This window comes from Artemia sp. Qi Xiang Cuo, chromosome 2 (genome assembly GCF_049724085.1).
Source record: "Artemia sp. Qi Xiang Cuo chromosome 2, ASM4972408v1, whole genome shotgun sequence".
NCBI lineage: Eukaryota > Metazoa > Arthropoda > Branchiopoda > Anostraca > Artemiidae > Artemia > Artemia sp. Qi Xiang Cuo.
In genome coordinates, this window is record NC_142795.1 from 24794057 (window position 1) to 24820629 (window position 26573).

Below are 26573 nucleotides of genomic sequence, written 5' to 3' on the forward strand. Positions count from 1 at the left end.
ACTTTTGACAAAGATGGTTTTATGGTGTCAAACTTTTGAGGTGGGGACCAAAGAGCATGAGTAACTGTGTATGGGTATGGGTATCTGTTACCCATACTGTTTAGTCTCGACCTTGTAAGAAGTCTAGTTGAGTTGACTGTTTTGGTTTTTAGCGTTGTCTCAACTAATGGTTCGTTTACATATTGCGGAAATTCATGCGGATTTAGCAATCCGTGCGGAAATTCCGTCCGTTTTCGTGCTAGAAAAAATCTCTAGCTTTCCGCAACATTTTGGTCAAATCAGGACGGAATCTTGGCAAGATTTTTAGAGAATAAAAGTATGAGTATAGATTATTAAAAACTACAGGATCTTATAACTTTGCTTCAAGGCTCCCCCAGCTTGTATGATCCTGCGCACCCAGGCTATAAGAAAACTAAGAAAAACGGTGTCATTTGGCTCTCTATTGCTCAACAGCTTTCAGAAGAGGGTAAGAACATAGGTCCGCTGTTCCAATAATTTGAAATCTTTGCCTTACATGCAGCGTTATCTTAGCCACAGTTCGAATAGAAATGGATGGATTTCCGAAATGTGTAAACGAACCATAAATGTAAGCTGGAAATGAAGTTCGAACAGATGGTAGTATAATCTGTAAAAACTCGATCATTTTCAAAAAAACAAAGCATGAATAACAATAAATTTCTACTGCTTGCGGTAACAGCTGTAGGATCTAGCCTTGGGTTATATTATGCAATAAGAAAAGTTAATAAAAAGGTATACACAGGAAAAATTTATCAGCCAAAGTCAGGGGCGTACCTCCAACTTATATACCCTGAATTGGCATATATAGGGGGGGGGGGAGAAATTAATTTCCGATAGAAATGATTATTATATTCGTAAACAGCATAAAAAGGCATCGAGTGGTATATTCACTTTATGCGTAAGCCAATAATATGATAGGTAGATATTTACCCATTTTTATTAGGAACAAGTGGGTTGAAGTTAAGATTGTCATCATTTTCTGCTATTTTGTTACTTTAAGAAGATGGGTAAATGTTTAGTGGGCTATATAATTTGGTAAATTTGCAGGTGGCACTATAATGTAGCTAGGATGAAAGTGAAAACATAATTTGATGCCTTTTTTTTATGCTCTTTCACAATTCAATAGGGCCTAGTTGCTTCTGTTGCAAACCTATCATCTTGAGCCCTTAAAGGGACCCCAAAGGTATTTTATTTTTGTAACCACATAAATAAGTTATCAACACTAGTTAAGTTATTGAAAAGTTTTTAAAGATATATCACTAGTTTATAAAATAAATAAGTTGTTCAAGAGTAATAGGTCTATATTCCAAAAATACTTTTCTATAACAATTCAAACCTCATTTATTGGACAACTCAAATATAAACTGTTTCCTAATGTTTCAAGTTTTTCAAATGCCATCAACAAAAATAGCACTGAATTTTATAATTTGAAACTTTGCAGTCAACAATTCATGGTAGGCTTATATTCCAATTCAGGATATATATTTGTACCATTAGGGGGGGGGGCTAAATTTCATGGTAACTTTGCATTAGGCTATATAGTTGGTAAATTTTTGGCAGTTCATATTATTGACTTATGAATAAAGTAAACATACTACTCAATGCCTTTTTTTATGCTCTTTCCAGATATAAGAATCATTTTTGTTGGAAATGAATTTTACCCCCACCCCTATGTATACCAATTCAGGATATATATTACTTTTGGCATGGGCAGCAGTAAGATGTCCTTTTAATTTTCTTTGTTGCTATTGATACACTGGAACATCACACAGAGCTGTTTAAGGCAGGGCTGCTACCAAGGTCACTATTTCCCTAAAAGTCACTATTTTTGAAAAGGTCCTTAAAAAGTCAATATTTTGTTGAAAAGTTTCTAAAAGTTACTTTTTTGAAGAGGAACCTTGAAAAGCACATTGGGCCTATGAACTGTGTTCCCCTCATAATGTGTAGTGGTTGGCCATGTGTAAGATTATTTTGTTTTATTCTATGGTGCTTGGATTTTTTTTTCATTCCCTTTTCAAATAATGCTTAAACAAGCAAAAACTTGAAATAAAATGGTTTTGTCAGATACACATCTGACACACATGTAGACACATCTACACATATGTAGTATAACAAAAGTATGATTTGTGTTTCACCTGACCATTTCACAGTTGCAACCTTGCTATTCCTTGTCTTAAGAATGTCCAGGACACAGTTTTGGCTGTTTCAAATGCATGCTAACAAAGGCCATGGTAATATCCACTTTGTAGCACCATTAGATATTAATGTTTTTTTTGCAGATTTTAATATTATTCAGTGTTGAAGGTTCTGGCAATGGGGAAGTGTAAGTTCAACTCCACTTGGTTATAAAAAGTTGACAACTTGGGATGATGCATGGGGGACTGGTACACATCCACAAAGAGTGATGAAGAGGCTTTTTGTAAAGTTTGTTGCAAGACTTTCAGTTGTGTTAAAGGGTGGCAAGCAATACTACAACATTCCCAAGGAGCAAAGCACGTAGAAAATGTGAGAGCTTTGCTGAATCCCTTACTGCTAATTCTTCAGCCAAGATGTGCTGCCTGTGAACATTCAACTCTTGCTTCAGGAAAGGATCATCAAGTTGAACTGCAAATGATTGCAAAGAGAGATGCGTTGCTAAAGGCAGAACTGATTTGGGCTCTAAAGAATGTGGTATCAGATATGTCAGCAGCTTTGTGCAATGGTTGTGGTGATGTTTTTAGAGCAATGTTTGCTCTAAAATGTGGAGAGCAATGTTTTAAAATGTTTTTAGAGCAATGTTTGCTGCAAAGTGTGGCAACTTTTTAATGAAGAGGTTAAGTTGCCATGTAGTGACAGGCCTCATTGATGTTGGCACCTGTAATATTCATATGATTCACAATGCTTTTTGAAAGGCTTATAAGTTCACAGACAGGCTGTTTCAGACCTTGTAATTCATGTGTACTACTTTTTTCACAGGTGGCCCCTATGTGCAGAGGAATACACAAAGATACAATGTTCCCTTGGGCTTCTGGTTCATTGTTTTGTGAAACATGTTATCCATAGAGTTAGCATCCCAGTGGCTTACTCTTGGAGAAGCAGCGAGGAGGCTCCTTGAGCAATGGGATTTACTTACTGAGTTCTTTTTTAAGTACATTCTGTCAAAACAGAAACAGTTAATGAAGTCCAGTGGATATACTGAAATGGTTTTGTTGGTAAAATCACCTGCAACAAAAGCTCTGGTTTTGTTTGTTGTCTCACTGGTTGACCTGTTTGCTGGCTTCACTGGAATGTTCCAGTGGGAGGATCCTCTGGTCCATGCTCTATATGAAGAAATGAGCAGGCTTGTGCTTATCCTGCTCAGTAGGTGCTTGAAACCTGATGTTCTAGCGGATATTCATGGAAGACAGAGCATTGTGGTCACAGATTTATATGTGTTTGATAACTTTCTTTCCATAGAAAATGTAGAGTGTGGCCAAGGAGTTGGAGAATGCCTTGCAAATCTGTCAGAGTTTGAACATGCTCAGTTTTGTACCAAGGTCAAAGAAGCCTACGTTTCTGCATCCAAGCATTTTTTGCAAAAGATGCCTCCACCTGGATCTGTCTTGAAATATTTTCGTTGCCTTCGCCGTGAAAGTCGTAAGCTTCCCAGAAGTTCCTCCGACTTGTTGAAGATCTGTCAAGTGATGCCTTTCACTGTAAACTGTGACAGAGTCAAAGATGAGTGGGTGCTACTACAGCTTGAGCCTGAGCTGACAATTGCCACACATAGTGTTGAAGAATTTTGGAAGTATTTTTTTGACCTGAAAGATGGTCAAGGTAACCCAAAGTACCCCCAGATCTCTGGGGTAGTATAGGCCAGTATGTCCCTGTCACATGGCAATGCTGATGTCAAGAGAACCTTCTCAAAGTCAGGTCGTATTTTAACTGAAGATAAAACCTGCATGGGTTTGAAGATGCTAAATGCAAGGCTAGTGATTTGTGATGGTATGAAGAGATATGGAAACTGACCTGAATGTTTGCCAATTACGTGAGAGCTGCTTGATCTTGGCTGGGCTTTAAGTCAGAGTTACAAAGCCCATCATGAAAATGAGCATAGGAAAAAAGATGAAATGGAAGCGGGTCAAAAGGAGGAAGAAGAGAAACCTGCCAAGCAGAAAGAAAACAAGCAGCTGATAGTAAGCAAAAATAAGAAGATTGAAGCATTGGAAGAAAATCTCGAAGACATAAAATCAAATCACACTGAACAAAGAAAAGTTACTGATAAGCTGATCAAGGAAGCTAATGAAAAACTAAAGAAGGCAATAAAAGCAAAAGACCTCATGGAAATTGGGATTGCCCAGGCAATGGTTGAAGCAGCAGCGAAAAGGCTAAGTGAAGAAAGAGAAACTACCAAGAAAAACGAGTGCATACAGCAGAAAGTTTCGAAAAGGCAGGCAAGCTTGATTTCGTTGCTCCTCCCCAAGAAAAAGAAGTGATTTGAAGGCAGTGATTTGTAAAGTCAGTACTGTGCAATTTTCAGCTTTTGTTTTGTGTTTTCTTTCCTTTTTTTTCATTTTATCCTTGTATATGAATAAAGTCAATGTATCTGAAAAAAAAAAAATCAAATGATGATCATCTAGACCTGAATTCAGTGTCTAGTTTTCTGAAGCTAACTTGTAACAGTGCCAAAGCTGGCGACCTTGACCAGTCATTGTCATTTGTGGGTCCCTAAATATGGTCACTTTTTTTACTTTTGGTTACTATTTGGTCACTTTTTACTTCAAAAGTACCTAAAGTTACTATTTTTATGGTCAAGACTTGGTGGCAGCCCTGGTTTAAGGACCCATAAAGATTAATTCTTATATCTTATTGTTTTTTTTTTTATATATTAGACATAAAGTGCCACACGGCACAGTAAAAGTGCAATTTGGGTGACATTTTTGGAATGGAAAGGCTGGTCCAAAAACATTGACATCATACAGAACTAATTGTGGGCTCATTTATAAACGTATTCTCACATTTAATGCCTCTATATAAATTTGACATAATACAGCAATCATAAAAAGCTAAATGGCACCCAATTAGTGTACTTGAATTATTTTTTCATAAAAAAAAAGAAAAAAAAGATGTTGTCCAATGATATAGGTGGCCAAATTTCTCCCCACCCCTGCAGAAATTCTCCTCCATGGAGAATCCCCCTGAAAATTTTGCTTACATTTGAAATAGTCACAGTATTTTTAATTTAAAGTATCCAAAAAATTGCATGATTTGTTAACTTTTTATTGAACATTGTTTGATTAGGAATATCCAGAATATTTGAAAAATAGTTTGCAGCATTGCAGTTAAAACCTTTTATTAATTAGAACTTCCAGGGATGTCAATTGGGTGGGAAAAACTGACACCCATAGTTTGAAAATTACCTTCCTCTTTGTATCTTTGTTAAAATTTTTTTAGTAAATTACACAAGTTTTTTTGTGTGTAAATTGTTATATAAGTTTACAGACAAGGGAGGGGTACTGAATATTTTTTATGTCCAAAATTCCTTTCACCAAGCGAAGCTTGGTCTCCTAGTGCTGCATGTTAAAACTGATAACAATTAATAAGGAGTATAGGTTAGTACCCCTTAGATGTGATCATAAAACAACTAAATTGCAAGAAAAAATATATCGCCTATATATCTCATTTGGATTCACTTTATCCTTTTTGCAGCAGACATTTCATTAAGCATGCTAATACAGGGATAAATGTCACACTTGTAGCACTGATCTTACATGAAATGCAACTAATACCAATAATAATCCTCAGTACATACATATCAATTCTTTTTTTGGAGCTGGTAAAAGAAATATTTAGAAAAGCAAAAATAGCAAGAAGTCAGCATGGTATTGTACATAGACACATCTCTACATTTATGGGTTAGTATGTGAATCCAAAACGCAAGGAATAGACCATTATCAGTGCTTATTAAACATTTCAATTACAAATAAGAGAATATGGAACTGTATTGGAGTTTTGATTTAAATATTTGAAAGTAAAAGATTAGAACAATTAAATGATTCTTGGAGCTGATCCCCTCTCCCCCTTACTAACTTCTATGACTAAACTACAAACAATTTGACCTATCTAGCTGCAGTATGACTATTATTATAAAAAGCATTGTCTTATTTTCTTTTTTGATAATTTGTTTTTGTGTTTTTCAATGAAAAAAATTCCTCTTTGTTCAGTGATTCCATTTCAGTCCTATTTAAAGATGTAGAGGGAGTAGGCTACCTATATTCATTTTTAAAGTTTTAAAACATGAAAATCTTATCTTGAACGGATAGATTTTAGGAAGTAAAAGACCCTTAACTATCAGGAAAAAAAAAATTGACCTGAGCAAATATGGCAAAACAGGAAGTATAGTACTTTTTTGTAATTTTAATTTCAACTAGGCTCACCTATTTACTTGAAGAGAAGGTTTTGAAGGTGGCACATCCGTATAAATATTAATTTGGAACATTTTAGGAAGAGCAATTGACCCCCTGTTTTTTGTATTTTTTTTATATTGAAAACAAGGCTGGATTAATAAAAAAAAAAATCTGCTCAAAGTAAAGAACAATGTTGAAACTTAAAAAAGCAACAGTCTTAAAGCTGCTTAATCATTTTTTTCCAAATAATTGTTGCCAGCCCTAAACAACACCAATGATCAAAGTTCAGGGTTTTTGAAGGTTTAAGTCCAAATTTTTCACAATAATTTTGTGCCTATAAAGAAAATTTTGAAAAGTCTAATACTGAAAGAAATCTTGTTTCTTGGTGATGTAATAGAGTATTTATGGTGATATAACCAATGGGATGATGATTGTCTGAATAATAGGGGCCTGCAAATCAACAAAGTCTGCAGTGTGACCTTCATACAATCCAAACATGGGCACAAGATTGGCTACTTGAATTCAGCACATCAAAGTGGAGTGTCCTTCACTTTGGAAGCAACAACCCCGTCACCAGTACAACATGTCCAATCCTAGTTCACTGGCTGACTTAGTACTAAATACAAGTCCCTAAGAAAGAGATCTAAAAGTGCTGATAGATGAACAATTGAAGTTACACGGCCACTGGCAGCAAGCAGTTTCAAAAGCAAATTCAAGCCTTGGTCTCCTCAAACACACCATAGCCAGCCGTTCCCGTACAGTCTATCTAAGGCTCTATAAGGCTATAGTTAGGCCTGTTTTGGATTTTGGTACATGTCTCACCTCCCCTTCCTATAAGAATGATACCAGCCTAATCAAGAGAGTTCAAAGGCGTGCCACGAAGTGCATAGCTGGCCTACGAGATCTCCCATACAACAAGAGACTGGAACGCATGCAGCTGCCAACACTCGTCTTCAGACGCCACCGTGGTGATATGATGCTGACCTACAAGTATAACGCACAACCAAATAAACCCCTTTTTACCAAACATTCAAGTCAGCACCATACAAGAGGACACTCACAAAAGCTTTCAAAACGTTCTGTTAATACACAAACGCGGCAACACTTCTTCTCCGAGCGTGTTGTCAACGAGTGGAATAGCATTCAAGCTGAAACGGTGACTGCACCCACGGCTGCGTCCTTCAAGTCCAGACTGGACAAAGAATGGAATGACACGCCATGGAAATATGAGTGGTCTATCCGTCCCACTCAACTACCGACTGATGCCAACTTCATCATAATGAGTGTCTTGCTAGGAGGCTGATGCCGCTTTGGGCTTAAATTGCATCTCTCCAGCGACGAAATTTGCCATCATTGACGAACAGTGACGAAATTTTGCCATCATTGACCCGGAGCACAACAGATCCGGTATGGACCTTAATCGCTCCGAAGTGCAAATTAAGGTAATTAAGATAATTAGTATATATCCAGGGTCATACCCAGGATTTTTTTTTTGTAGAAAAGAAATCTTCCTGTGAAGTTAGTCTAATAATCAACCATGGAAACCATACTTTTTGCATGAGTTTTGCAGAAATTTCAGGGGGTTCAAACAAACTAACCCTCCCGCCCCTGGGTATGGGGTTGGAGATATGCCTATCAAGCAATTCCCACTGTAGTGAAAATTTTAATAAACAAGAGTCTAGAAGGGTTTAATCAACAAGAGACTAGAAGGGGAAAGCAAATGGTTGGACTATTATTCTTTTGTTGCTTGCTCAGAGTTGCCACCCTTAGTGATTTATCAGTAGTTCTAGTGTTTTTTATGCTGCCTAGTGATTTTTTTTCTTGCTAGTGATTATAGTGATTTTTGTTCTAAAACTAGTGATTTTTCACCTTATAGCGTAGATTCATGATTCAATCGAATGAATCATACAAGAAGTAATCAGAGGCAACGCTGTAGCGTTGCCTATAGTAAAGGCCATACGGCTCCAATTATTATTGGTTCCTAATATGTTCTAGATTAGCATTTATGCAAATATACCGCCTTTGAAACTTCTGATTTCCCACCATACTTTCATATCAGATTTAGACAGGTAAATATCAGAGCGCTATCAGCAAGATGATACGCGAACTATTTAATCTGAAGATTGTAAAACATTTGCTCAGGTCGAATTTTTATCTTCAAATTTATGATTTTTTACTCTCTATAATCTATCAGTTCCAAATTAGATTTTCATTTCTTAAAACCTTTGAAAGTGGAGTTGATACTGTGATGCCAAATTAGTTGATGGAGTTTGCAACAAATGTGTTAGGTTTTACCAAATGCTTTGTGAGCAGATCTGATTCCAAATCAGCAATCAAGATGATATTTTACATAAGCTAAAGTGTTTGGGTCCTACTGTTACAGTTTATGGCTCTGTCTCATCAATTACTGGATTGTATGATTGCTTCTTGCAGACAATAGATCTTGAAGTAGAAGCTTTGAACAGGGAATGGCAGCTAATTCCACATGCAGGAGAACTGATTCGAGTGCATGCACAACATAACAGCAATCATATTTTATTCTGGAACTTCCTTGGGAAGTGCAAGAATGGTGCAGGTGAAATTATGTTCCCAGTTGGGACGCAAATGATGGAGTTCCTTATGACACTTCCAAAATCAAGCGCATCAGCTGAGAGGCAGTTCTCCTTGCTGAAGTTAATTAAATCACCTTTGAGAAACAGACTGGAAGAAGAAACACTTTCTTAACTAATGCATGTAATATGTCAAAGATCCCTATAAAGGTAAATTCCTCATGTTCTTGTGGATTCTGCAAAAAAGAGGAAACAGGATGAACAAGACCAGAATGGGACAACAATTTAAACTTTTTGAGAACCTGCCTTTATTGTTTCTTATTTTAGTTTGTAGCCTATGATATTTTTGAATGAATGAATATATAATTGGAAACTATTTTGCTTGACAGTGACCTAGATCCAGGTGAGGAGCCCAGGCTCTCTTATAGCTTAAGTAATAGAATGTACAATTGTTGCCAATAAACAAAAACGTGTCGAGAGAAAAAGATTTTCTCTGGATCTTTTTTATTAAAGAAGTAATATCAAAATTTTCGAAATTTTGGAAGGGTGGGACAAACTTTTTACATGAAAATATAAAAAGGTCATTTTCAAAATTGTCACTGGTGTCCCAATAATTACACTAGCTCAACTAGGATAAAAATAAAATAGTTTCTATGTTTTTGGGGAAAAAACTAGTGTTTTGAATCGACAAGAAAAACAAAAAGAAAAAGTAAATATGTTGATTGCATCACTGATAACAAATTTTCAGTGTTCGGGTTATAAGCCAAGGGTGCCAATTTGGGAAAATACATGGAGGAAGCCAGAATCTTGTTCTATTCTCTGCATAAAGATGCAAAAGGACATTTTTCAAAGTTCCAAGGGTATTTTTCGCTTGAGAAACAACAAAACATCAATCTAAAGTTATTTTTCCAGACCTAGGGGGGTAATTTTCTGCTTAACTCCCGATTTAATGCAAAAACAGCTGCTAACCTCATTTCCTACCTCAACCGCAGCAGTGTTATTCTCATGCATAGCACTAATCACACTAATGTATTTGTCTGGTATACCATACAAGGATAAGACCTTTGCTAAAGCTCTTCTATCAACAGAATCGAACGCTTGCTCATAATCTATAAAACTGAGGACCAAAGATGTTTGACCACCCAGGCACTTCTCAATTATTAACCTAAGAGTGAAAATTTGCTCGACATATCCTCTACCTTTTATAAAACCGCACTGTTCTTCTCTTAAAACTTTGTCTAGGGCATCTCTCAGTCTAAAAAGTATCATATTACTAAGTAATTTGCTACCTACAGAGGCCAGACTAATGCCTCGATAATTACCACACTCACTTTCTTATAAAGTGGCTTAATTAAGGTTTTCCTAAAATCTTTAGGTACTTCCCGTTTTTCAAAAATCATATTCATTATCTTCAGTAACTTATTTCTAACCTCAGTAAACTGTTAAAATGCTTCAAACACCACAAAATCTCACTATCAGCCAAGAGCCTAGCCAACTATACCCGCACACAGAGCACAGAAATTGATATCTGTCATCTTATATTTGAACTCCTTGAGTCGAAAGATCTACCGAAAGATATCTGAGAATATCTAATAAGTAAGAGACAAACAAGCCAGTAGCTCTGTAGCCCACAGAGTGAAGTAAAAAGAAAAGGGCTAAATAGTATCAACTGAATAGCCCGCCTGCTGTGAAGTAGAAGAAGAAGAAGCTCAGAGCCACCATATTTAAGAAGCTCATTTATCACCCTATCTGCACCTGGAGCCTTATTGTTTTTATATCTTTTTAGAACTGTCGCTAATTCTTCCTCACAAAACAAATCTTCCGTCACATCCAAGGTATCACAAACTTTTTAATTTTTCTCTATATATTTTCCTCCAACTCTATCTCGGTTTAGCAAATTCTCAAAATGTTCGGTCCATCTTTCTTTGATTTTATCTCTATCGCTAATTGTGGCCTCATTCTTATTTTTAACTGGGCCAAGTCGGGATTGATTACTCCCCCTCAATTTATTAACATACCGGTACAATATTTTACTATTATGCCACGTAGCTGCATCTTCCAGATCCTCGGCAATTTTATCCATGGCCTCCACTTCACACTTCCTTAGTTCATATTTTAATGCTCTCTCCACTTTATTTACATTCCTTTTTGTTTTCATATGATCTATCACTCAGATAATTTTTGTACAAGTCCTTTCTCCTTTCTATTAACCATAAAGCCTTTTCACCAATATTCTTAGCTGCAGTTCTAGCTTTCTTCCCTAAGACACCTTCAGCAACTTCAGAAATTATTTTTCTAAATTATTCCAACCATCATCCACATTATCAATTTTAAACTCTCAAGTTTAGTATTCAACTGTTCCAGGAAATTTTCTATCGAAATCTCATCTTGGAGTCTACCAACATCCTAACTTCCCGGTAGGTAGTTACCCTTCGAAATTTCAGCTTTAAATTAACCCTTGAAACTACTAGATGGTGGTCTTTACTTTTAACAACAATAACAGCACTCCTATATACCCTAGTATCTTGTATTGAGCCTGCCAGTCTTCAGTTTACAATAAAATAATCAATAAGTTTTTCTGTCTTACCATCACGTGAATACCATGTTAACTTATGAGCCATTTTATTGGTTATAACTAGATTGTTATACCTACAAAATTGCAAAAGTCTGTATCCATTACTGTTTTCTTTTCCTACACCAAATTTAAATTGTCTGTATCCATTACTGTTTTCTTTTCCTACACCAAATTTTCCTACGCGAAATTTTGGAGAAAAGAAATCTTCCTGTGAACTTAGTCTAATAATCAACCATGGAGACCATACTTTTGAATGAGTTTTGCAAAAATTTCAGAGGGGTTCAAACAAACTAACCCTCCCGCCACTGGGTATGGGGTTGGAAATATGCCTATCAAGCAATTCCCACTGTAGTGAAAATTTTAATAAACAAGAGTCTAGAAGGGTTTAATCAATAAGAGACTAGAAGGAGAAATCAAATGGTTGGACTATTATTCTTTTGTTGCTTTCTCAAAGTTGCCACCCCTAGTGATTTATCACTAGTTCTTGTGATTTTTTATGCTGCCTAGTGATTTTTTTTCTTGCTAGTGATTATAGTGATTTTTGTTGTAAAACTAGTGATTTTTCTCAAATCTAGTGATTTTTCAGCTTATAGCGTAGATTCATGTTTCAATCGAATGAATCATACAAGAAGTAATTACTAAAAAAAACGCTAAATGGTTATTCACTATGGTTCCTAATATATTCCAGATTAACATTTATGCAAATATACCGCCTTTGATACTTCCGATTTCCCACCATGCGTTCATATCAGATTTAGACAGGTAAATCTCAGAGCGCTATCAGGATACGCGAACTTATTTAATCTGAAAATTGCAAAATATTTGCTCAGGTCGAATTTTGTCTTCAAATTTATGATTTTTTTACTCTCTGTAATCTATCAGTTCCAAATTAGATTTTCATTTTTTAAAACCTTTGAAAGTGGAGTTGATACTGTGATGTCAAATTAGTTGATGGAGTTTGCAACAAATGTGTTAGGTTTTACCAAATGCTTTGTGAGCAGATCTGATTCCGAATCAGCAATCAAGATGATCTTTTACATCAGCTAAAGTATTTGGGTCCTACTGTTACAGTTTATGGCTCTGTCTCATCAATTACTGGATTGTATGATTGCTTCTTGCAGACAATAGATCTGGAAGTAGAAGCTTTGAACAGGGAATGGCAGCTAATTCCACATGCAGGAGAACTGATTCGAGTGCATGCACAAAATAACAGCAATCAAGTTTTATTCTGGAACTTCCTTGGGAAGTGCAAGAATGGTGCGGGTGAAATTATGTTCCCAGTTGTGACGCGAATGATGAAATTTCTTATGGCACTTCCACATTCAAGCGCATCAGCTGAGAGACATTTCTCCTTGCTGAAGTTAATTAAATCACCTTTGAGAAACAGACTGGAAGAAGAAACACTTTCTTAACTAATGCATGTAATATGTCAAAGTTCCCTAAAAATGGGAAATTCCTCATGTTCTTGTGGATTCTGCAAAAAAGTAGAAACAGGATGTACAAGACCAAAACGGGACAGCAATTTAAACTTTTTGAGAACCTACTATTATTGTTTCTTATTTTAATTTGTAGCCTATGATATTTTTAAATGAATGAATATATAAATGGAAACTATGTTGTTTGACAGTGACGTAGATCCAGGTGAGGAGCCCAGGCTCTCTTATAGCTTTAGTAATAGAATGAACAATTGTTGCTAATAAACAAAAACGTATTGGGAGAACAAGATTTTCTCTGGATCTTTCAGAGGCAACGCTGTAGCGTTGCCTATAGTAAAGGCGATACGGCTCCAATGTTTTATTATTATTTATTCATTTTTATTTTTTTCCCAGAGGCACTTCATATGGAAGGGGTCGTCGTAGACGCTTCAAAGGGGGCTCATTAAATTGGAAATCGAGAGTTCTAGTGCCCTTTTTAATGGTCTAAAATGATTGGAGGGCAAATAGCCCCCCCCCCACGCCCATCATTCCCCCAAACACCGCCAGTCAAAATTTTTAGATAGTCATTTTGTTCGGAGTATTGTATTTCCAATCATATATTATATTTTTCAGGAGAATAATCCCCCACAACCCTCAGGGCAAGGGTTTTAAGTTATGACCTGGGGGCATAAAATGATTTTATAGGTTTCCCTTTCGCAAGTAAGTCAAACACGGATCATTAAATTAGAGCTAACAATGATAGTGCCCTTTTTTATAGTCAAAAGTGATTGGAGTGTAACTAGCCCCCTCCCCCTACGCCCATCATTTCCCCAAACACATCCAATCAAAATTTTTAGATAGCCATTTTGTTCAGCGTAGTTGATTTCCACATAGAAAATATATTTTTGAGGAGGACAATCCCCCACATCCCTCAGGGCAAGGGTTTTAAGTTATGCCCTGGGGGCATATAAGGTTTTTATAGAAGGCGTTGTCGTAGAAACTTCAAAACAGGTTCATTCGATTGGAAATTAAAGGGCTAGTGCCCTTTTCCCCAAACACATCCAATCAAAATTTTTAGATAGCTATTTCATTCATTTACAAAAAATTCATTTAGAAACAGAACCATGTATAAACTGTATATACTGCTCTATTAGAACTACAACTTAATTGAGTTTACATAGGATTATCTGTCATTAACAAATTTTGGCTTAAAATTTATAAATTTATTTTAAAATTTTGCTTCTAATACATCTCATTAGTAGATTTTTTGAACGCAATTCTTAGAAAAATCTTTTGGCCATCGGCTTGATTTTAGTCCAAAATTGTTCTATGCAATTAAATAATAATAATATATTTCTTGATGAGGGTGCGTAGCTGGGGTAATGTTAGGTGACTTGGTGTTGTGGGAAGTTGTTAGTAGTAGTAATATTCAAGGCTGTCTTCATGGAAAGGATTGAAAGATTAAAATTCCCCAAGCGAAATGTTTGTCAAACTCGTAAAAACGTAATAAAAATGCATAAAAATACACGTTTTACGTTTTCTTTAATTTTCCATTCTACCTCTCCCACCTAACAAAAAAAATTACCCCCCCCCACTGAACCAAAATCCTTGATACGGCACTAGTAGTAGTAAGAGTTTCAATTTCTAATTAAGACCGGTCATTTTTTTTTATTATTAAGCCTAGTTACCCACTGTACATTTTGAATTAATACCCGCTATCAGATTTCTTCTTTTCACGTGTACTGACTGGAATGCCCAACATGTGCAGATTTCTTCTTTTTAAGTGTGCTGACTGGAATGCCCAACATGTGCATTCGGATTTTACGTTTATATTATTCGACCGAAAAATAAAAAATGAAAAATACTGAAAATGATTAAAAAAAGAATACGATGATGTTGAAAAAAAATGTTATGTTTTTGTAGCAGAATTTACATTCAGAATTAATTGATGTAGATGTAGAGTAGATCTTTACAGCCACCCCCATCCCTTCCTTTGAACTAATTCTTTATATGCCTGAATATCAATGAGAGTTAGAATGTTTTGGTATTAACAAACACCTAGTAGGCATCTGCCCTCCTCCCTAACAAAAGAATCAAAAGAACAAAAAAAATCATATATAGCCTACACTCTATACCGTGTGTCTTAATCTTTCTTGATTTCGCAAAGTTCACATATAAGTAAAACCAATAAATCCGATCCAAACTGGATATAAGATGAGAATTTGTTATTGAAACACTCATTATTTCGTATTTTAAGCGAAATTCTTGAATATACACCGAAAATCACTGTATTATTTTTACATTCAAATCGTAGTCAAATACGCCTTAAATTAGTCCAAAGAAATCAATAAGAATCAAAAATCAGGATTTAAGAAACTGAAGCGAAAATAGTGAAAATATTTTGTTTATATAGCAGTAACACAGGTCTTTCAACTCCTCTCCTCCAGAAGTCTCCCCCAACCGTCGGAAAATTTTCCCAGGAAAATCGCCCATGGTAAAATCTCCCAATTTTCCTTTCATAAAAACAGTCTAGACCTGAAATACTCGCGAGAATCAAGAGGTATTAAATAGAACCCCCCCTTCACCCCTTCCTTTGAACTAATTCTGTTTATACCTGAAGGCCCAATGAGAGTTAGAAGGTTTTGGTATTAACACACACCTATTAGGCATCTGCTCTCCTCCCTAACAAGGAAAGAAACAGAGAGTGTAAGGCCGTGGCAGATCCCGGGGAGGGGAGAGGGGGCGCCCCCCTTAACGGAGTCCAAAGTAATGTAGTTTACTTAATTAACGCAAGATTGCGTTAATTGAACTTGCTCCTAACGCAAGTTTATCGGATCAACCTATTTTGCGCCCCCCCCTAGAAAAATCCTGGATCTGCCCCTGGTGTAAGGGCACTATAAATTTTAATTTGTAATTCAATGAACCCCGTTCCAGAGTTAATGCGACCACCTCTTCCACATAAAGTGCCCCTGGAAAAATAAATAAGTATTAATTCTTTGAACCCTTATGGCTCTTTACTTAAGTAACACTATAGCATTGCTTCTGGCCTAAAAAGTCGGGTAGCAATTTCAGCTTGCATTTTTATTAACATATGAAATTATCGGAGGGGAATATGTTTGGGGGAGCATATTTCACGGCTGGGAAATTTCTTCTGGGCGGAATTTAACGCGGGGAATTATCAGCAGGAAAATAACGTGTTCTTGGAAGGGGAAGGAATTTCCCAGGGGATAAGTTTTCCAAATGCAAATTATTAAGGGAAGGGACAACTACACAGATTCGACAATATTCAAAATTTTACATCTGAAAGTAACGGGAACGAAGAATCAACGGAAATGTCAGAGATAGCACTTCAGGTCCCTTTAGACGATTATTTTCGTGTCTTCTGAAAAAAAGACAATTTCAAAAGACAGATTATTTTCATTTGTATTACTTTCTCTGTGGCTGCACAATTATGCATGTGAGGGAGAGACTTCCCCCCACCACTGTTTACGCTAAGGTTTCAGTTTTTATCTCAAGGCTTAAAAAGGAACGCAATGGGATAAAAGTATAACTCAAAATAACATATATATACAAAATAACATATATATATTGTTCACGTTACACGGAACAATTAATCAAAATTGCATATTATGAGTTGAAGCTGATCCAAATCATGGACCAGGGGGGTTAACCATTCCACAATCTATGAAAGCAATCCTGCAATAACTAAAAATATAAAGTATTTTTGAGTATTTTAATGTCTTCCACAACTTAAACGGTCCAACATTCTACAGCCTAAAGAGTCACTCTAATCTCCTAAATGGGAACCAGAGAAGATGAGTGAATTTTTGTCCCGCATTGTATTAGTTTCCCGCCTCACCCTCCCCCTCGCCGACGGTCTACGCTAAAATTTTCTTCTTTATGCCAACTACGCTGCCCCCACTCCAAAGACTTTAATAAGTTAAAGTTTTGTATGGGAAGAACATATGTTAAATCTATAGTATAGTGCTGAAACTTACAGCCATTCTCAAAATAAGGTTAGAATACATATCTTGCGATAAATGCTAAATTATAGTGGCACAAAAAAAATCCAATAAATGGTCTTATCAAAACGATCCTAGTTTTTTTGTATCGACAATTGGAATAACCTTGCAAGATTAACTGATTGTTGCGTGAAAAAATCAGGTTTGATTTTTCAGAGGCATGTAAATTAAGCTGTCTTTAGTAAAGGCCATAAGGCTTCGATGTTTTATTATCATTAATTTAAAAAAAACCTTACATAAAAAGAAGTTTTCTAAGAAGAGAAACGAGCCATATTGAACTCAGTACCAGCAGAAATTAATTCCTATTACAATTAAAACTCAACAAGACCAGAGATTACTGTTAAAGAATAAACAAAGCCCCGAACGACCAGAGATTAAACTTATCTATCTTACAACCACAAAGATAACCGATGCAAACATAAATAAATGAATAAATCTTATATACCTTCAATACTTTTTATTATTTTCCCCCCAGAGCTGCTTTATATGCAAGGGTCAAAAATACCATTTTGTTAAAAAAAGTTGAAAGGTTAAGTAACAAAACTCCGGCGTCGACAAAACCCCCCAGGGCCCGGGGGCAGGAAGGGATTCTCGTATAAACTTCAGAGAGGGCTCATTTGATTGGAAATTGGAAGTTTTATTCCAGCTCTTAAAAGTCAAAATTGATCGAAGGGCAAAAACCCCCTCACACCCCTTTTCCCCACCCCTTCCTTTGAACTAATTCTGTTTATACCTGCAGGTCTGATGAGAGTTAAAATGTTTTGATATTAACACACACCTATTAGGCCTCTGCTCTCCTCCTTAACAAGGAAAGAAACAGAGAGTTTAAGGCGGATCCAGGGGAGGGGACACTCCCCCACAACCCTCAAGGGAAGGGTTTTAAGTTATACACTGGGGGCATATAAGGTTTTTATAGAAGGCGGTGTCGTAGAAACTTCGGTAAAGGCTCATTCGATTGGGAATTCAAAGAGCTCGTGCCCTTTTTAATAGTTGAAAGTGATTTGAAGGCAACTAACCCCCCTCTCATCCCCACCATCTCCCCAAACACAGCCAATCAAAATTTTGAGACAGCCATTTTATTGAACATAGTTTTAAGTTCTGGAAATTAGGTCTTTGAGGATGACAACTACCCACAGCCCTCAGGGCAAGGGTTGTAATTTAAGAATTCTCCGAATCCTTCCCATTATTTCTTATGGAATAGATGCTCGTATAAACTTTAGAGAGGGCTCATTTGACTGAAAATTTAAAGTTCTTGTTCACTTTTTAAGAGTTAAAAGAGATTGGTGGGCAACTAGCCCCCCCCCCTCCTCCAAGCACTAAATGCATCAGATAAAAATTTCGAGATAGACATTTTGTTAAAATAGTTCAAAGTTAGGATAACAAAAAGCACCGATGTCAACACAGCCCACCAGGGCCCGGGGGTAGGCATTTTAAGTTATGCCCTGGGGCATAAACTTATTAAGGGGGGTTTATAACTTATGGGAAGTGGTTTTGGGTTTTGTATGTGAAGAACACATAGGAAATCAATTATAATTATCCAACTATAAGGTTAAAATACATACTCTGTGATAGATGCATAATTGCTTTGGCACACAAAATCCTATTAATATCAATTCCAAACAGTTGTGATCCCTTTGTGTCAGCAAGTGAAATGGTCTAAACCCCCTTATTGGAACTATTTTTTTAATCCATTCAATGTTGTCCATTGCTGTCCACAAGTTATGAAAGCTGTCTATTGTTCATATATAAGGTTTTTATCAAAGAGGTAATCGTATAGACTTTGAAAAAGCCTCATTCGATTTAAATTGAAAGTTCTAGATCTGTTTTTTAAAGTAAAGAATAATCGGACAGTAAGCACCCCATAAAAACTTGAAAATTTTTACAATCAAAAACGAACAAAAATTAATTAAAAAAAAAACTTGCTAAAAAATATTTGTTTCAAAGAAAAGTATTAGCCTATTTAAAATTAATACCTGCACATACGAATGCCTTTTTAAGTTACTACACAAAACAATCATATGGTACAATTAATGTATAGATAAAACCTTAAACGAACATAAATTAAATAAACAATTATAGCAAAAAACATACAACAAGTTATAATATAAATTAATAAATAGATCCTAAAGCGAGTAATGCTTCGATTGAATATGAAAATCAAGCTTAAAACGAAAACAAAAATTTTGCTATTAAAGTGTAAATGAAACTTAAAACGAACAGAAATTAGATAAACAATAAATGCGAAAAAACATACAGTATATATCAATGTAAGTGAATAAATACATCTTAAAACGAGTGAAACTTAAATTGAATATGCAAATCAAGTTTGAATCGAATAAAAATAACTACAAACATGAGTTTGGGTATCGCCTCACTGCAGAAGCCTAAAACCTACTGCGTCATTGGCGCTTTTAACATCAATAACAGAACTCCTATATACCCTAGTATCTTGTATTGAGCCTGCCAGTCTTCAGTTCACTATAACATAATCAATAAGGTTTTCAGTCTTACCATCACGTGAATACCATGTTAACTTATGAGCCATTTTGTTACCAAACACTGTATTGGTTATAACTAGATTGTTATACCTACAAAACTGCAAAAGTCTGTATCCACTACTGTTTTCATTTCGTACACCAATTTTAACTAGGCTAGTATACCCTCTATCCCTATTTCTACCAACCTGGACGTTAAAATCTCCCAATAAAAACACCATATTTCTGCATCGGGCCCTGTCTATTTGCTCCTGTAGTAGTAAGTAAAATTCATCTGTGTCACTACGATCTCCGTCAGTCGTTCCTACAGGGGCATATACTACTATGACTGATACCCTGAAATTGTTAGTCATAAAATGGGCAATTATTATTCTATTATTAATACCTTCCCAGCCTAAACAAGACTTAGCAGCTTCCTTATTCATCATGAGCCCTACTCCCTGTCTATGTACCACATTCTTCCTGCCTGAGTAAACAAATTCTATATCACCTAATTTCATGCTTCCTACCTGTGGAATATGAGTTTCTGAAACTCCCAATAAGTCCAGTTCGTATCGTCTGAATATTTCAGTCAAAATATCGATACGATGGTCATTTGTCAACGTCGTAACACTCCAAGTTCCAATTTTCATGTTCTTTAAATCATTGAAATAATTTTTGCCTCAGGAAAAGCAATGATCCCGGATACCAATCTAGGATGGGGATCACATATCTTCTCAAGTCTACACCGAAGTGCTTAAGCCGGCTTTGAACCGGACAGCAAGAAGTCCCTGGGCCCTCCATGAATGGAGGCTTTATGCAATCCTGGGCCCATGTTGGTCACAACATGGTTTTCAGCATTTGGCAATGCTCTTCTATCAACAAGAGTTGAAATTCTGCACAGACAATCTCAATCCTATTACCTCTGACTCATTATATATTCATGCCTACAAATATTATGCTACTATGGGGAGGCAGCCCATGGTAGATAAATTAGCTAGAAAGAGGTTTTTCAGCCCAAAGACGCCCGTCAAAACATACCAAGCCCAGAAGAATTGTCGATTAATCAGAATCCCATGCAAATACTGTGTCGTTTACTATAATTTGCTCAATGGCCGCCACTCCTCAAGTGGGAATAGACTTGACCGCAAGGTCCCCAGTCTTGCAGGTACCCCAAAAGGGTCGAGGCAGCTCTTTGCAGAGGCTGTTGTCCATAGATGTGGATCTTATGCCCTGCTGCAGTTGTCCTCCTATAGAGGATCCTCCCGCGATGATGTTCTGCATCACCATGCAATGTAACCCATTACTGGGAGAAGGTTTGAAGAGTTTTACTATTTAAGGAGATTATCATTCGGTTCACTAAAATATTTTTGAGCAAGCCTATAACTCCATGGTGTGGTAGTATAAGAAGACTAGAATTGGCATTTTTAAAATCTCCAGCCTTTTACTGTATGATAGGGTTTGGAGACACCCGTGATATATTTTGTGTTGTGCCAATTATATTTAGTATCACATGGCACTTATATGAGAAGGAAGGTGGTATAGGACAAAAATCAAAGTCCAAAATGAGCATTACTATTCCCTTATAAAGCCTTGAAAGACTTGTCCAGTAAATATACAGAAAAAATTGACGATCTGGGACAAAATTGCAATATAAATGATTATTACACCATTTTGTAGAGACAAAAATTCTGTACAGCATACCAAAAGTCCCCAAGATTCATCTTGGCGGAACAGGGTGAAAAACGGGGGGAAGGGGGAAAATCCAGGGGAAAACTCGAAAATCTACGACCGGTAGTTTTGATGCTGAGAATGGCATTCCTGATGCTCTTGGGTCCAAGAAGATCGAATATGCGTTTTTTTATTGCTGTGTAATAAGTCGTTCCCCCATTTTCCCGCTAACAGGGGGGAAATAAATATCCTGTACAGCAGTCTGTAAGACTTGTTTTCTGGGGTTTCCCATTGCGAGAAGAATGAATATGTTACTTTGATTGCTCTGTCATTAGCCCCCCCTCCCCCGTTTTCCAGTTACAACGGAAAAAAGGGGAAAATCAAGATATCCTCTAATGGGAAAAGATAGTCAGATGGCTCTACAGAATTTGGAGAAGAGACCAAGGTCTATCAACTCGGTTTTAAAACCCTTTAAAACCGTTTTGACGAGATTTTAATATTCTATTCCCTGGTGCTTCTCTTTTCCTGTTTGTTGGAGATTCGCTAATGGTGCATTTACACATAGTGGAAATCCGAGTGGATTGTAAAAATCGAGCCGATTTTCCGACCGGTTTTGTGCTTGAAATTTCCTGTAGCCGAAAGCTCGGTTTTCACAATCCGCTCAGATTTCCGCTATGTGTGAATGCGCCATAAGTCAAAGTGCATACACATGCTGCCACCTAATAAAAGCTTTAACATAAGCATTGGACGCATTTTACTGATCATAAAGGTAAGACAGTTTTGTATTTATAATTTTGTTTATAATTATCAATGAAAACTTCCGGAAGAAAGTCAAGGTTCAAAACAAGAAAAGGGAAGGCTTGTGGGAAGAGTGTTCCAAGCACGCAGACAAAGCTAGTAAGAAGATTTTCCTTTACCTAAATTTGCAGCGACATTTAGAGGCATGAGTTGAAAAAAATACAATGTTTTTGGTAAATGGTACTAATATTCTTTGTCATTAAGACGATGATTTGCATTTGACCATGAGATGGCTAATGGACTAACGCCCAAGTCTCATTATAGTCACACTTGTGGCTAAACCCTATGTGTTGGATACGAATACAACGTCAGACTAGTGACCTAGTTTTTGGAATTTGCGCTAGTCCATCCCTTCAAGGCTTTCTATAAAGCGGCACTCATACGCAGGTTGCAAAGTACTTTAAGGTCACTTTACGACGTAAGGTTTTTCGTAAGGTTTAAAGTACATTCCTGCACTGATCTAAAGTGAGTGTTTAGGTCGTAAAGTGAATTCAAAATTTAGTGAAAATTTGGAGCTTTTCTTATAGCTCAGGCTGTTTTCAAATGTTTTATGTTGTGAGGCAGAGCAGAAATAGAAGGAAATAATTTGTGTTATTTGGAAAGTGCGACGCGTCATGTTTAAGACGCTTGCTGTATAGTTCCTGAATTCTATTTTACGTGTGAACCAGCGGTAAACCTTACGTACAACTTAAGGTACTTTGCTTCCTCACCTTACGTCCTATGTCTGAACGCCGCTTAAATGGTCAAAATTCTTAACTGCGCGTCCTGGCTTGAGGCTGATTAGAGGTGTTGAACTCACAAATCTTATGGATAGATTCGCTTTTTGGGTTGTTTCGTGTCCGAAACAGGGCTTAGGTTTGGGTTTAGCCACAAGTGTCACTTGAATGTGGCTCGTGCAAAAAGCTCCTCTTTCTTGCCTAATATTTTTTTTTGGTAGTTTTTCATATAACACCCTATTCATGGAGGAAGAAGATGAACGTTGCAAGCTATGCAGCCGCAAGATCCGTACTGGTGGTGAAAGTGTCAGAATTACAAACAAAGGAGCTCTTTAGATCAACGAGTCCAGTGTGCAATGGGGTGAACAGTTAACAGTTGAAGACGGTGAAATGGTACACAACCAGTGCAGAAAAGACTGCTGCCGTCCGATGTCCATAGCTTGTCTCGTAAAAAGAAAAAATTACGATTTCGAGAATACTCCAGCAGGTTAGACAAGTGCCATTTTTCTTCTACAACAGAAGCCAACAGGAGAACAGTCTTGTGTGCAAACCCATCCCGACCATCACCTTCGACGACAAGATCGATGGCATTGACCACCTATGGCATGCAAGCTGGATACATGACACGAAACGGGTTGGATGGAGCGGATCCATGCAAGCAATTCACTGTGGGTCACACTAAGGAGCTTCATCGATCGTTTTTCTGCCTATGATCGACTTTAATCTCTCCGATCTTTTTTGTGTATACACGACCTTACTTTTTATCTCCGATAAACCATGCCAGCACGGAATGGTACCAGCTGTGACTTTTGACCAATCTTTGTACATGAAAGCGGTGAACATCATCAATGCGGAGCCTGCTGATAGTCCTCTCAAGGGAGCAGTTCCAATGATCGGTGGTCTCCATTGCCGTATGAGCTTTCTTGGAGCGATTTGGCACGTGATGACGGAAACAGGAATAAAATAATTGCTCGAATGCCTATATGCCGGTAACACTATTAAGCATATCCTTAGCGGTAAGGCTATTTCAAGAGCCATGAGAGCGCATGAGCTTATAGATTCAGAATTGCAGATCACTCTCATTTGCAAATTGTATGGTTTCAACTGCTCAGATGACATACGTGCGAGTCATCAAGACTTTGCAGAAGCTCCAGCAATATGTATGGCTCTACTGAATGAGGAAGAAACCCCCGAAGACGCATGCAACGCAAACGTAGTGCGTCGAATCAAAACACGAATAATGAAGTTTCAAGACAAGCTACGCAGCAAACGGACTGCAAAAATATGGCTTCAGTATTCCGAAATGCCTTGAGTGCTTAAGGAGACCATCCTGAAATAACGAACCGGAAACTGAGTGACGTATCTTCAAACACTCTCTGAGATGCTCCCTTACTTTGGAGCTGCAGGCCACAATCTGTATACGAAGTCAGTGAAAATATTTCTTTGGCAAATGGAAGAGCTGAAAGAAAGTAACATGAAGCTGTTTAAAGACATCGCGGATGGAATGTTTGTCATTCGAAGAAGCGATTGATTTTGGGCTGGGCTCTCTTCCGACTTAGTAATTGAGCTAGTACTGATGAGGTCGCTGAAAACAAATGGGGGCCTCTCGAGAGGAAATGGGATGAGTGAGACGCAAAGGCTGAACTGGACAATGTCAATGCCAGTATGGGCTGTAATTAATGAGCTTATGCAGTCACTCACCGGCGTCGAGTACGTGTCATATGACCAGCATGTTTCCGCAAGACCAGCTCGGATAGAAAGAGACAGAAAGACATAAAGGCTTCAGTAGCTTTTTTTCACAGTTCTGTCCATACGAAAACTGCACACAATTGCGCAATATATCGAATGGTACAACAGCAGCAACGGGTGTCAACGCGGATGCAGCAAAGGTGATAGGAAAAGAAATTCTAAAGTCAATGGACGACGCCGATGCCGATCGCTACATCTTCAAACGTAAAAGCAAAGCAATTACGATGGCCTATCAAGGCAACATTCCCGAAGCTGACGGTGAAGACATACAAATTGATGCAAGTCTTCTGTTCCAACACCTTGTAGCAGCGGCAACTACAGCCGGAGGGGATGTGGAAGAAACTCTCAGATTCGAACTCTCCAGCTATCCTACTGCCCGTTTCGAATCGTCAAGCCTGTCGCGACAGCCAGATAAAGCGGAGCTAGCGAAAGTTCTTTGGAAATTAGCAAAGGCAGAACCTGTGAACGTCCTATCAAAAGAGCCGACAAAATACATGATCGATGGTGGATGGCTGCTCCAGCATATTTCATGGAAAACAGGAAGCACTTTCGAACAGATTTTCAACAGTTACGTTTCAATCGTGACACAGGAGTGTTCAAAAGCTTCCGTCGTCTTTGATGGTTACACTTCAGGTCTGTCTACCAAAGATGTCACCCAGAAAAGACGAACGAACGGTATCCAGTGTCCGACCGTCAATTTCACGCTGAGTATGAAACTGCAAAGGAAGAAGGAGGACTTCTTGCGGAATCCCAACAATAAGCAGTACATTATTCGAGCTATTCGTAAGAAGCTTGTCCAAGCCGGCCTCACTGTCCTTCATGCAGAGAGAGATGCGGACCTTCTGATTGCATTGACATGTGTTGATGTGGCCAAGGAAGGGGTAACTACAGTAGTCAGAAACGGCACTGATTTATTGATCCTTCTCCTCCATCACCTGCCTCTGGAAGCCAGGGATCTCTACTTCAAAATCAGTTCCAAGTCTAGAGCGCTCTCAACTGAATACTGGCACATCCACTTTATCAAAAGATCGCTGGGACAGGTTTGTCACTATATTCTCGTTGGCCACGGTCTTCTTAATTGCGACACGACGTCCCGTTTGTTTTGGATAGGAAAGCAGGCTGTCCTGCCAATCCTGGAAAGCCATAAAGAATTTAGGAAGAAGTCCAGCTAGCCAGTGAAAATCTTTTGCTGTGTTTCTACAGGGCTAAGAAAGGGGAGGGTCTCAGCAAAGCTAGGTACAGGGTTTTTCTTGAAAAACTGAACAGCTCAAAGACATCAACTTTTGTAAGTCAAGAGAGACTTCCACCAATTCCATCGGCTGCGAAATTTCATTCTTATAGAGTCTTCTATCAGATAATGGAGTGGCGTAATACTGCGTCAGAACTCGACCCGAAAGACTGGGGTTGGTGATTACGTGACGGACGCCTCACTCCGATCATGACAGACCTCGGACCTGCTCCGCCTCATCCGCTAAATGTGATTAGTTGCAGCTGCACGCGTTTCAACTGTGACAGTTCACGGTTTAGTTGCCGAAAAAATGGATTGCCTTGCACACTTGCTTGCAAAGACTGACAAGGGATTGCGTGTTTCAATAAAGATGTATTTGTTGATAACGATGAAGAAGACGATGTTTAATACAAATCCTTGATTTTATCCTTTTTAGTTCATCAAAACCGTAATTATCTTTTGCTGTGACTACCGAAGTTCCCTGATGTGTTTCATTTCTTACATTTAGTTTTTTCTAATGTTTCTATTACATAGTCGAAGTAAATATATTGCAATATATTATATTGCAATATAAAGTCTTTTATATTGCAATTTTGTCCCAGAGTTTCGTAGATTTACTGGACTATTTTCGTGAACAGTTTGAAAGTAGAGATTTAAGAAAATGTATGACTAGGGGGACCATGTTGAATTCATTTGCTAGGTCAAGAAGAATCAGGTCTGCTGGGATATTGTTGTCAAAGAAACCAGGAGCGATACTATTTGTCTCTGCAAGGCTGGTCTAAACCAATTTTTCTGGCAAGGAACCACTCTGGTAAGGGGAGGGGTGAGTAAAGAAATTGCTGATAAGAAGAAGAGTGAGGAGACTAACATTTGCAGTATGTTTTAGAGTCTTCGCAACTGTACATGTTAGACTTGTTGTACAGCAGTTCTCTGCCTTTGTTCAATCACCTATCTTGAAAATTGTTGTATATGTATTACCTTCCATTTTGAAGA

The 26573-nt window shown here is 37.5% G+C and overlaps 1 protein-coding gene across 2 annotated transcripts in view; it reads left to right on the forward strand.

Moving 5' to 3' along the window:
* The first annotated feature begins 656 nt into the window (after positions 1 to 656).
* Positions 657 to 26573, forward strand: part of LOC148955040 (tudor and KH domain-containing protein homolog) — a 68408-nt gene continuing 42491 nt past the window's right edge. For both annotated transcript variants that reach the window (XM_089099903.1, XM_089099898.1), the window contains exon 1: positions 657 to 750. In XM_089099903.1, coding sequence (XP_088956029.1) covers positions 661 to 750 — 90 coding nt within the window. In that variant the 5' untranslated portion in view covers positions 657 to 660. The remainder of the gene's footprint in view (positions 751 to 26573) is intronic.